The following is a 13,491-nucleotide window of genomic DNA, read 5'->3' as shown; positions in this document are numbered from 1 at the left end:
TTATTAATGACTTGGATGCAGGGATACAATGTACAATAGAATTTGCAGATGACACTAAAATAGATGGGAAAGCAAGTTGCAATGAGGAAATAAGAAACTTAAAAATGGATAGGTTAGGTGAGTAGCCAAAAGTTGGCAGATGGAGTAAGTGTGAGGTTATCCATTTTGGTCAGAGGAATAAAAATGCAACTTACTATTTAAATGGAGAAAATACAGAGGGATCAGTGTGTCCTTGTGCACCAATTGCAGAAAGTTGGTATGCGGGTGCAGCAGGTAATAAGGAAGCCAAATGAAGTTTTGAATTCATTTTTAATGGAAGAGAGTACCAAAGTAGAGAAGTGCTGTTGCAACCGTGTAGGGCATCGGTGAGACCACATCTGGAGTATTGCACACTGTTTTGATCCCCTTACCTGAGGAATAATGTAAGTGTATTTGAGGTGGAATCACACTTTGGATCCTTTATTGAGGTCATTTATTAATCCTGTTTCATTACACAGCTAGTTTGGGAGCACATGTCTTCAGTACTATTGCCAGAATGTTCATCAAGGCCCATAATCTTTACAGTATCCAGTGCCTTCAGGTGTTTATTTATATCACATGGAATGAATCAAATTGGCTGAAAATTGGAATCTGTGACACTGGGCTCTTCAGGGGAGGCAGAGACAGATCATTTACTTGACACTTCTGGTTGAAGGTGGTTGCAAATGCTACTGACTTGTGTTTTGCACTGGTGTACTAGGCTCCCCCATTATTTAGGATTGGGATATTGGAGGTGCTTCCTTCTCCCATTAATTGTTTGATTGTCCACACTATTCACGACTGAATGCGGCAGAACGGCGGAGTTTTGATTAGCTCTGTTGGCAGGCTGCTTCTGCTATTTGGCATCCAAGTGTTTCCATGTTAAAACATCAACCAGGGTGTCACCTCATTTTTAGGCATGCCTGGTGCAGCTCCTGGCATGCCCTCTTAAATTCTTCATTGACCCAGAGTTGATCCTTTGATGGCGATGGTAGGGTGGGGGATGTGCCGGGCCAAGAGGTCAGTGATTGAATACAATTCTGCTGTTGCTGGTGGCCCACAGCATCTCATGGATGCACAGTTTTGAGCTACTGGAGCCATTCTGAATTTAGCACAGTTCCATACAACACAATGGAGGGTATGCTCAGTGCAAAGATGGAAACTTCATTTCCACAAGGACTGTGCGGTGGTCACCCCTATCTATGCTGTCATGGACAAATGGAACTGCGACAGATAGATTGGTGAGGACCAAGTCGAGTAGATAGTCTCCCTTGTAGGGTTCTAAACCATCAGCCCAATGTGGCAGAAATGTCCAGATATCAGCTGACTTGGCCTGTAATGGTGCTACTGAGCTACTCTTGGTGATCCCAAGTCCCCAACCCACTGAAATATATAACCCATTCTTTTTTGACCTCATCTGTACAAGATTATTTAAACAGCAGTCTCACAGCTGGAAAGATTAATGCATGGGTATGTCAGCAAACTTTCTTTTGCAGCTTCTGTCACATGAGGTGATGGTTTGTGCCTTGGTGTGGCTCAGGAGGCCCACTCTGACATGGCACTCTCTGCCAGCTTTGCTGCAGTGGGTCGAGAAGTTGCAGAATTTACTGGTCTATTTCCTTTGGAATCTCTTTTCAGTCAGCTGACATTTTCCATATTGCCTCACCTCTTTCAGTGCCCTTCCAGACAGTCAGTTTTCAGGGGTCACAACTGTCAGTGACATCTCCCAGTTATCGGTGTCAATGCTTTTCATCTTCATATCTCAGTTGCAGGTGTCCTTCTAGCAGAGGTATGAATATTCAGTAGATTGAGATGCAGTGGTCATTTCACTGTACAAAAGGTCTTTGGGCATTTGCCCACCACTGTTCATCTGATCAATGTGGCTGGGTCAATGCAGTAGCTGTTGACTCAGTAATGAGTTTATGCTAACGGACTCGGCGCACTCCAGAACCTTGGATGTGGTAATCTTGGTCTGAGACAGTAAAGGTGGAAACCATTCAGCCCTTTCTCTTGTCCAGCATATGAAGTCCAGGTTTTACTACTGTAGAGCACTGCTGACTACACTCTGATACTCTAATGATCTGGTCAACAAAAAAAGCACATGCAGGTTCACCTAATGTATTACAATCACAGATGAACCATTTGGGTAAAACATGAGATGGGGTATTCTGAAGTATATCCCAACAACAGTTCTACAGCAACATTGGTATAGACACACTTAATATTTGACGATAAATGTAGCACTTGGTTTTAGCAATAATAACACTGGAATTATGCCCAGGATATGTTTCTAAATGACAATAATAGAATTTGATGCATCTGGGAGACTGTTTATATAGCAATACATCTTTTAACACAATTACTGCTAAATACCAAATTCTTTTTTTTTTTAATTGTCTGCAAGCCAAATGACCTACTGTGGATCACTGAGGGTCTCTGGAGTTTCCTTCATGATGTAATCGTATAGAATCTGGGAAACAGAAAAATTACAGCTGTAATTACAAACTACATCCTGCATCAAATATAACTGGAGTACAATTTCACAGACCGATCAACAATAGATTTGTTGCAGGAATACAATAAGTTTTAGAACTTTAGCTGAACAACTACATTTTATTTTACTTTCCTGCAAATAAATCTGAATTGTTTTTACAACTACTAAAATGCACATACACTTAGACAGGCCCAAGTGGTTAGCATGGTTGCCTCACGGCACAGAGGTCCCAGATTCAATCCTGGCTCTGGGTCACTGTCCGTGTGGAGTTTACACATTCGCCCTATGTTTGTGTGGGTTTCGTCCCCACAACCCAAAAAGATGTGCAGAGTAGATGGATTGGCCACGCTAAATTGCCACTTAATTGGAAAAAGTGAATTGGTACTCTAAATTTATGGGGAAAAAATGCGCATACACTTAAAAACGGTGCTTAAAAGACCAGATCACTCACCTTTGCATTTTTATTCTGAAATATCATTTGCTGCTGACACCAATTCTAGGGATAGATAGTTGAATTGAATGCATCCCAAAGTGAGGATTTCAATACAATTTGACTAATCACTTGCATACTACTGGGCTCAATGATAACTGGATAATAATGTAAAGGTGTAGGAATTCACTTCCATTTCTCAATTGAAAGCAGCATCAATAAGTATGTCAGTGGCATAGGTCACTGCTGCCTAATTCATAAGACACAAGTTTGCTCGTGGTTCCTCACACAGCAAGTTCAGATTTCCATCATGCACCAAATGGAGCAGTCATTTTCTCAAGACGAAAATGAAAAACAACTGGCTTAAATTATCAGTTAATAAGTAATCATAAGCTACTTGTACAGACCTCCTATGTTAACAATTCATAGTTAATAAACAAAGCATATGCTGCATTGAGTGAAGAGGAGATAGAAAACTTACTCTTTCTTTGTCTTAGCATCCAGTTTTGACTAATTTAATTACATCTCTGAAGTGCACTGGAATGTTTTTCTATGTTAGAGGTATTAAATAAAAATACATGTTGTTAATGGCTTATGTCAATCGCTGTTCTGCTGTAACATAATTTTGCCAATAGATGGCACTGGAATCAAATGTTTTTGCATCTTTTTGGTGGACATTTAAAAGTTAACTAAAAGTGAAAACAGTTTGGTGTAAAACCAATATTAAACTCAATTTGTGTGTACTGTAGGAACATGGAAATGAATCAATAGGTCTGCAAATATTTAAGATTTCTACAAAGGGCATTGGGTCAGCATTATTTTTTGGCAATGTATCAACATCAATTGCTTTCAGCTCAGCTACAGCACATTTAGATGCAAGCAAAAGTTCTCACCGCTGTGAGAATATGCCATTAGCCTATCCATATTAGAATACTCTCTACTACATTAAAGTGACATCTTTAAACTTTCCCTTAATAGTCTCTCCCCCCCCGCCCTGCACTGCGCCGAGCCCCCTCCCCCCCAACTGACCTTTTTGATTGGTTGAGTCGGTTAAGCTACACTAATAGGCTTGTTCATGCAATATGAATGAAAAGACAAGTGAAAATAAGTCTAAACAGTTGGTGCAGGATTATATATGATAATTTATGACAACGTTAGGAATACAAAATAAGAAAATTATTGGCCTGTGGTAGAACGTTTCTGGCTGCCCAGAAAAATCATTGCACATCAATGCAGCCCATAATGCTGGCTAAAATGCTGAAGCCATATTAAATTGTCAATAACACAACTTTTTATATAATTCCCAAATGCTGGCATGCAAAATCTGACAGGGGATACCAGAGAGAAAGATTGTTTAAAACTTACGTTCAGAATTTCTTCTTTACAAAAAGCCACAGCTTCTGACTGTTTATTTAATGGAAAAGCAACTTGAAATGCTACATTTGCTGCAGAAGCTGCCGGATTGTAGGTATCACACTGAGCAATAAGCCAGTGGCCCATAATACTCTTCAAATAAGGTGCTAAGTTCCGCTTCACTTGAAGGATGAGTGGTTCAAATGCCTGCTGTACTGCTTCTCGAACTCGACGGTCATGATCCTGGAGTGGGGGTGAATTAACAGCAAACAGAATTTGTCATTCAGGAGTTTAAGGATGCTGACATTTTTGATAAACAATGAGTAAGGGTTGGCAGTAAGCAATAAAAGATGTATGTTTTTTCTTCTGTGTCTTATGCATTATCTAGCTGGTAACACATATTCACTACATATGGACATTATAAAAAGTTTCAACCTCACTTCACTAACCAAACTGAAAATATAAAAATGTTAATAGATATGATGCTATTCCTTAAATATAATTTCCTTCCATGCAGCCCTCTCAATAGGTCAACGGGTTTATCCAGTCGGTACTGAACCCAAACTAGGAGCATCCCAGGTACGATCTCTGGTTTGTGAGGAGTCATCTGAATTCAATAGAAGCACAAAAATTGGTCTCAGTAGCCCTGACTTAGATAGGGGAGAAATCATCCAGGATTGCCACTTTTGATCACTATTCAGGCATATGTGCCATAAATATGCAGAGAGAATGTCAGAATTAGGCTGAATCAAGTTATCCCAGAGGTTGAAAACAGTTAAGAATTTCTACTGAAGGGAAATGTTAACATTTGACAGAGACCAATGGCACTATGCCATGGTAAGGAGTAGAAAATGGGAAGGGACAAAATTAATGGAGCAAATTTAAGTTTTAAAAAATTATGAAGGAATTAAATATGATCACATTTTACCAGATGCCTCTGGGCCCAATTGGGCCTCTCCACTTTGTGCAATAGATCCAGAGAGGGCTGCAGATATATTACTTGAATCACTCACCAAGAGATGTACAAGGACAGCAAAAGGATTTGCCATCCTTTTATAAAGTAGCAAATCTCACAGCCAAGATTGACACCCTGCCATGAATATATTTGGTGATAGACCACACTTTGATCCAACATGTTGCTAGACCAATCCTTTGCAGCAAGGCAAATTGGCAAACATTGCATCCAAGGAATCCTACTAGAAATTAGCAAATGTGAGCTTTGGAATGCACAGTAAACATTGAAAATTTCAGCATTTTAAGGGGCAGCACGGTAGCATTGTGGATAGCACAATTGCTTCACAGCTCCAGGATCCCAGGTTTGATTCCGGATTGGGTCACTGTCTGTGCGGAGTCTGCACATCCTCCCCGTGTGTGCGTGGGTTTCCTCCGGGTGCTCCGGTTTCCTCCCACAGTCCAAAGATGTGCAGGTTAGGTGGATTGGCCATGATAAATTGCCCTTAGTGTCCAAAATTGCCCTTAGTGTTGGGTGGGGTTACTGGGTTATGGGGATAGGGTGGAGGTGTTGACCTTGGGTATGGTGCTCTTTCCAAGAGCCGGTGCAGACTCGATGGGCCGAATGGCCTCCTTCTGCACTGTAAATTCTATGAAATCTATGAAAATTATCTTTAGCAAACAACGTCAATTTCAAAGGGATCTTAACTTATGATTCTTACAGTAGGACAGCAAGATCAAAAGAAGGAGGTGCACAGACTGAGTGTAGTATTTGAATTACATTAAGATACACAGGTGAAGGTCATTGTTTAAGTACTTTCAGGACATCCAAAGAGAAACTAGCCCCCAAAGTGACATTCTCATTTCATTATCACAGAGAATCATAGAATCCATACAGTGCAGAAGAAGGCCTTTTGGCCCATCATGGGCCAACCCTCTGAAAGAGCACCCTAACCAGGCTCCCGCCCATTCCCTGCAACCCCAAAACCTTTAACCCGCACATCCCTGAACACTAAGGGACAATGATGTGGAGATGCCGGCATTTGGACTGGGGTGGGAAGTCTTACACCCGGTTAAAGTCCATTTATTTGGAAACACGAGCTTTCAGAGCATAGCTCCTTGAAGCGTAGCTCCTTCATCAGGTAAGTCCACCTGATGAAGGATCTAAACTCTTAAAGCTTGTGATTCCAAATAAATCTGTTGGACTTTAACCTGGTCAGTAAGACTTCTTACTCAGGGGCAAGTAAGCATGGCCAATTCACCAAATCTGTACATCTTTGGACTATGGGGGGAAACCAGAGCACCTGGAGGAAACAGACGCAGACACAGGGGCAACTTGCAAACTCCACAGGGACAGTGACCCGAGACTGGAATTGAACCCGGTCCCTGGTGCTGAAAGGGAGCAGTGCTAACCACTGTGCCATCGGTTAATTTAAAATTCTGTTTTTGTTACAGTGCCCTTTAAGGAGCTATCAATTGGTTTACTTGGCTGTTTTTAATTTTTTATATCGGTACTCAAGAGTATAAAGAGAAGGCTGGGACACTGGGTTCGTTGGCAGAAGCAGAGATATATTGTGCTGCATTCTGTGAAGAATGTCAAAAAACTTTTTAGTGTCTGGTTTCATACTTCACCAACTGGTTTGGGATCTATTTAACATTTAAAAGTGTATGTGCCAGCAAGTGGACCCTTGGTTTTACCTATAGGGGCATTGAATATATAAGGAGATAACGTTGCAATATAATTCATAAGCATCTTATTATATGAAAGATATTACAACCTTGGAAAAGGAGCTGTGAAGATTTTCGATATTAAGAACACAAGATTATAGTTATTAAGAAAGGTCAATGTCAACTTCTTTTCACTGGTTCAGAGAGCTTTGAGGGGGAAATTATTTGGAAGGTTTCACAAATGTGAATTATTTTGAGAATGTAAATACTGAAAGATATTTTCCCATTGGTTAGCAAATCAGTAGCAACATGGTCTAAGCCTGGTGTTACATTAGATAGTCTCTCCAATTCAACATCACTGGTCATTCTAGTTTCCAAACTCATGTTCCCTACCATTTGGATCTTTCCTGCCCTAGTTCAACATTGATATAGGGATCATGATAAAAGATCCCTTCTTCTGTGCAATGTTAATGGTACTTTCCCTTTCACTAGCACTTGCATTATTTTAACTTTCAGAAGTTAGACATTTGTGTAAGGCCAATCATAAACCAGTTCATTTTACATGAAATAGGTGAATGAACATAACAGTGATATGCATCCAGTTCATGTTGCTCCTAATGCCATAAAAGTTAACAAGCCACACATCTTTTTCCCAGTTATTTGGCTAAATTAATTAGGATTCCATGAACTAATAGGCACTAACTTTTTCTCTTACAGGCTGTTTCTCAGCTTCTCTCCTGCTGATCAGAGAGCCAGATCGCTGATTGTTCCAGATTTGGACTGGCCCCTTTCCTCCAAAATTCTGATGAGGATTGGTCCACCAAGATGTCAACCAAAGTTCCAACCTTAAATTATACCTCCCCCTCAATCTGGTCGACTACACTGTCTCTTTTGCTAAGCCTTTGTGCCAGGCATAATTAATGAAAACCAATTTTAGCAACAGGGTGCAAGTTGTTCCAACAAATTCCTATCTCAAAGTTAATAGAACATGGGATCACAGCTGCATGATCACAGATTCATCTGGATTCTACCCGAACCCTAACCTAAACAGTGCCAAACTGGTATGTATTATTCTGAAATTTAATCAATCATAAAATAATCTGACCTTATACCACAATAAAAAATAAAGCAAAATCCCTTCTAGATGAATTTAAACATATCTCAAATTATACAAAAAGGCATAACCAGAGGATTATCACAAGAAAATTGAGAGGGGAAGAGAAAAGATTATTTTTCAGAGTTATTAGAATGTAAAATGCATTATTACAACTGATCATTGAAGCACAATAGTCAATACATGAACTGTTTTGGAATGAAATGCTGAAAACTAAACAAGATTACATGAGGGGACATAACAGAACAAATAGCCTTCTTCTGTACTGTAATTTATGACTGTACAGGTGTATAAAGGCACCATGCTAATAGAAGTGCCAGTCAACTGAATAATAATAATCGCTTGTCACAAGTAGGCTTCATTGAAGTTACTGTGAAAAGCCCCTAGTCGCCACATTCCGGCGCCTGTTCGGGAAGGCCGGTACGGGAATTGAACCCACGCTGCTGGCCTTGTTCTGCATTACAAGCCAGCTGTTTAGCCCATTGTGCTAAACCAGCCTCTAAGTAAAGGAAAGGAAACAGTCAACATTTCCTACTTGCTATGTTCCTACTAGCAGCACATTAAGAAAAGGAGAGCGAACGTTTGAAGGATACAAAAATAAACATTTTTAAAAACACACTGAATTATAAGTTCTTTCATGCCTCTCGTCCTGACTTGTTCAGTGGCAGGAATGGCAGAGGACGAGCAGCAGATTGCTCATTCACACACTTGGGAAAAGAATGGGGTGTGGTGTGAAACTGCTAAATAAAGGAACAAAAACAGACTAATTGTGTTTAAAGAGGTTATCTCTATCTGTGTACAAAATGCACAGATTGTCAATATATTTGTTTTTGGAAAATACAACACAGAAGAGATTTTCAATACACTTTAATTTGGACAGTGGTAACTTTCAAGGTTAATGATTAAAGTGATTATTGTTTAAACATGCCATTGTGTAGATATGAATATTGAAACACAATGATACAGCGATTAATAATAATATTGGTGGGGTAGTGGGGGAGGGGTCAGTGTGGGAGCGAGAGGAGGTGGCATCTTGCAAGGGCACGAGTCTGAAGGTTGTGTTAATGGCACCTCTGCCTTTCTCGCCGGCTCGATACTCTACACGCCCTGTGGTGGTGGCAGCCCTGAGAGTGTGGGGGCAATGGGGGCAGCACATGAGACTGGAGGTGGCGTCGGTGTGGTCACCGATCTGTGACAATCACCAGTTCGCTTCGGGGGGTGGCTGGACGGGGGCTTCAGTAGGTGGCAGCGGGCAGGGATTGAGAGATTTGGGGATCTCGTTATTGAGGAGAGTTTCCCCAAGCTTGGTGGAGGTGTTTGAGTTACCGGGTGGGAACGGGGCCCGGTACCTGCAGGTACGAGATTTTGTTCGGAGGCAGGTCCCGAGCTTCCCTCGCCTCCCACTAAGGGGACTACAGGATAAGATGTTGTCTAAAACAGGAGTTGGGGAGGAGAGGGTCGCAGAAATGTACAAGGAACTGATGGAGTGGGAAAGGGTTCCGATTGGGGAGGTGAAGAGGAAGTGAGAGGAAGAGCTGGGAGGGGAGTTGGAAGTGTTATGGGAGAAGGCTCTGAGGAGAGTCAATGCATTCTCGTCGTGTTCCAGGCTTAGCCTGATCCAGTTCAAGGTGGTCCACAGGGCTCATATGACTGTGGTTTTTTGAGGAGGTGGAGGACAGGTGTGGGCGGTGTGGAGGAAGTCCTGCAAATCATGTACATATGTTTTGGACGTGTCCGAGGCGGAGGGGATTTTGGCAGGGATTTTCAGATGCCACGTCAGAGGACCTGGAAGGGAGGGTGACTCCGAGTCCAGATATGGCAATTTCTTTTTTTTAATTTAAGTACCCAATTCATTTTTTCCAATTAAGGGGCAATTTAGCATGGCCAATCCACCTAGCCTGCACATTTTTGGGTTGTGGGGGCGAAACCCACACAAACACAGGGAGAATGATCAACTCCACACAGACAGTGACCCAGAGCCGGGATCGAACCTGGGACCTCGGCGCCGTGAGGCCACGGTGCTGCCCCCAGAGATGCCAATATTTGGAGTGGCGGAAGATCCGGGACTCCAGGGGGGAAGAAAGGGCGACATTTTGGCCTTTGCCTCCCTGGTGGCCCGGAGATGGATTTTGCTGGGATGGAGGGACTCAGAGCCTTCAAAGTCAAGGATTTGGATCAGTGACGTGGCAGGGTTTCTTAGGCTAGAGAAAATTAAGTTCGCCTTAAGGGGTGGCAGCCATTCATCCACTTCTTCAAGGAAAATTGACCGTCACCGAGGGGGGGGGGGAGGAGGCATGGAAGTGACGAATAAGGGCAGGGAATCTAATGTATGGATAGTTAGGGTTTAGGGCTGGGGGGAGTTGGGTGTGTTATTGTGGGGTTTTTGTGTGTGTTGGATCTCTCTGTTTAGTTAAAAATGTTAAAATTATAAATGCCTCAATAAAATATTTTCTAAATAAATAATAATAATATTGGTGGAAGCTTAAAAACAACTCAACCGTCATACTGGCTGTTGTTGTTTCCATGATAAAAGGGAAGGAATGTTAGTTGTGAATAGCATTGAGACCAAAACAGTCAAAGCACGAAAACACTAAAAACACAGGAGGGATTAAAAGGCCACACCAAAAAAAAACTCCAAAAGAATAAAATTAAAAAGCCTCCTTTCTGATAAATTAAATCTTATGAAGGTAGGATTTTTTTGAAACAGATTTATTACAGACAAAAACATTTGTGTCCAAGAGACATCAACAGAATTGTGGAGAATAAAACTCAAAATGGACGATCTGAAGTTTTGGTCCACATGAAGAAATTCATTTTTTTTGTAGCTTTTGCAACTATATGACATTTACATAAAGGTTTAAGAAGGTAAATAGTAATATAGTGAAATCCTGAGTGACCACAAGGTATCTAGGATCTGTTCAGTTACATGAAAACCCATGGCAGAAACTCAACCCACAGTAGATGTCATCCACAAATCAAGGGACAGTCAATGACAACAATAACTACAGTTAAATATGAGAAGTATTAAGGAATGTAGTATGCAAGTAACATGTTTGTAATTTGGAATAATGTGGCTATAAATGTTCTTAAATTGGGAAGACAACTCCTTTGCGTGGTGGGTATGAACTGATAATACTGAACATCATTGGCGTTGCTTTCATGGAAAAAATATGTTTATTGATTTGTAGACTCAATGACTACAATATTAATGATGTGGAGATGCCGGCGTTGGACTGGGGTGAGCACAATAATAAGTCTTACAACATCAGGTTAAAGTTCAACAGGTTTGTTTCGATATCACTAGCTTTCGGAGCGCTGCTCCTTCCTCAGGTGAATGAAGAGGTATGTTCCAGAAACATATATATAGACAGATTCAAAGATGCCAGACAATGCTTAGAATGCGAGCATTAGCAGATGATTAAATCTTTACAGATTCAGAGATGGGGTAACCCCAGGTTAAAAAGGTGTGAATTGTGTCAAGCCAGGACAGTTGGTAGGATTTTGCAGGCCAGATGGTGGGGGATGAATGTAATGCGACATGAATCCCAGGTCCCGGTTGAGGCCGCACTCATGTGTGCGGTACTTGGCTATAAGTTTCTGCTACTGCCTCCCGAAAATACACAAGGCCAACACACCAGGCCGTCCTATCGTTTCAGGCAATGGGACCCTGTGTGAGAACCTCTCTGGCTACATCAAGGGCATCTTGAAACCCATCGTACAAGGTACGCCCAGCTTCTGTCACAACACGACGGACTTCCTACAGAAACTCAGCACCCATGGACCAGTTGAACCAGGAACATTCCTCGTCACAATGGACGTCTCGGCACTCTACACCAGCATCTCCCATGACGAAGGCATTGCTGCAACAACCTCGGTACTCAACACCGAAAACTGCCAACCTCCAGACGCAATTCTGCAACTCATCCGCTTCATTCTGGATCACAACGTCTTCACCTTCGACAACAAGTTCTTCATCCAGACGCACGGAAGAGCCATGGGGACCAAATTCGCACCCCAATGCACCAACACCTTCATGCACAAGTTTGAACAAGACCTATTCACCGCACAGGACCGTCAACCGATGTTATACACCAGATACATCAATGACATTTTTTTCCTTTGGACCTACGGCGAAGAATCACTGAAATGACTACACGATGACATCAATAAGTTCCATCCAACCATCAGACTCACCATGGACTACTCTCCAAAATCAGTTGCATTCTTGGGCACACTCGTCTCCATCAAGGACGGTCACATCAGCACTTCGCTTTACCGCAAGCCCACGGATAACCTCACGATGCTCCACTTCTCCAGCTTCCACGCTAAATACATTAAAGAAGCCAACCACTATGGACAAGCTCTCCGTATACACAGGATCTGCTCAGACGAGGAGGAGCATAACAGACATCTACAGATGTTGAAAGATGCCCTCTTACGAACGGGATATGGCGCTCGACTCATCGATCGACAGTTCCAACGCGCCACAGCAAATAAAACGCACCAACCTCCTCAGAAGAAAAACATGGGACACAACTGCCAGAATACCCTTCGTCGTCCAGTACTTTCCTGGAGCGGAGAAACTTCGACATCTTCTTCACAGCCTTCAACACGTCATCGATGAAGATGAACATCTTGCCAAGGTCATCCCCACACCCCAACTACTTGCCTTCAAACAACCGCGCAACCTCAAACAAACCATTGTTTGCAGCAAACAACCCAGCCTTCAGAACAGTGACCACGACACCACACAACCCTGCCATGGCAATCTCTGCAAGGCGTGCCAGATCATCAACATGGATACAACCATTACACGTGAGAACACCACCCACCAGGTACGCGGTACATGCTCGTGCGACTCGGCCAACGTTATCTACCTGATACGCTGCAGGAAAGGATGTACCGAAGCGTGGTACATTGGCGGGACCATGCAGACGCTGCGACAACGAATGAACGGACATCGCGCGACAATCACCAGGTTGGAATGTTCCCTTCCAGTCGGAGAACACTTCAGCAGTCAAGGGCATTCAGCCTCTGATCTCCGGGTAAGCGTTCTCCAAGACGGCCTTCAGGACGCACGACAACGCAGAATCGCTGAGCAGAAACTTATAGCCAAGTTCCGCACACACGAGTGCGGCCTCAATCGGGACCTGGGATTCATGTCGCATTACATTCATCCTCCACCATCTGGCCTGCAAAATCTTACCAACTGTTGTGGCTTGACACAATTCACACCTCTTTTTAAAAAAATATATTTATTAAAGTTTTTTAACACAATTTTTCTCCCTTACAAACAATACCCCCCCCCCCCCCCCCCCGTAACAAAAAAAAAAACCGAGAAACCGCGCAGAGCAAGATATATACATGGCAAAATGATATATTTACACAGCTTTGTACACTGGCCCTCACCCGTACGTGCCAGTTTCCTCAACCCTTCATGTTATCTCTTGCTCATCCACCCTC

The 13,491-nt window shown here is 42.5% G+C and overlaps 1 protein-coding gene across 2 annotated transcripts in view; it reads right to left on the bottom strand.

Moving 5' to 3' along the window:
• ltn1 (listerin E3 ubiquitin protein ligase 1) overlaps positions 1-13,491 on the bottom strand; it is a 268,450-nt gene that overhangs the window by 226,128 nt on the left and 28,831 nt on the right. For both annotated transcript variants that reach the window (XM_072514034.1, XM_072514036.1), the window contains exons 4-5: positions 4,308-4,538; positions 2,436-2,488 (exon numbers count right to left, since the gene is read on the bottom strand). In XM_072514034.1, the coding sequence (XP_072370135.1) occupies positions 2,436-2,488; positions 4,308-4,538 (284 nt within the window). The remainder of the gene's footprint in view (positions 1-2,435; positions 2,489-4,307; positions 4,539-13,491) is intronic.

Source organism: Scyliorhinus torazame, chromosome 8, assembly GCF_047496885.1.
Source record: "Scyliorhinus torazame isolate Kashiwa2021f chromosome 8, sScyTor2.1, whole genome shotgun sequence".
NCBI lineage: Eukaryota > Metazoa > Chordata > Chondrichthyes > Carcharhiniformes > Scyliorhinidae > Scyliorhinus > Scyliorhinus torazame.
The sequence above is the reverse complement of the archived record's forward strand: the minus strand, read 5'-3'. Positions and strand labels throughout refer to the sequence as shown.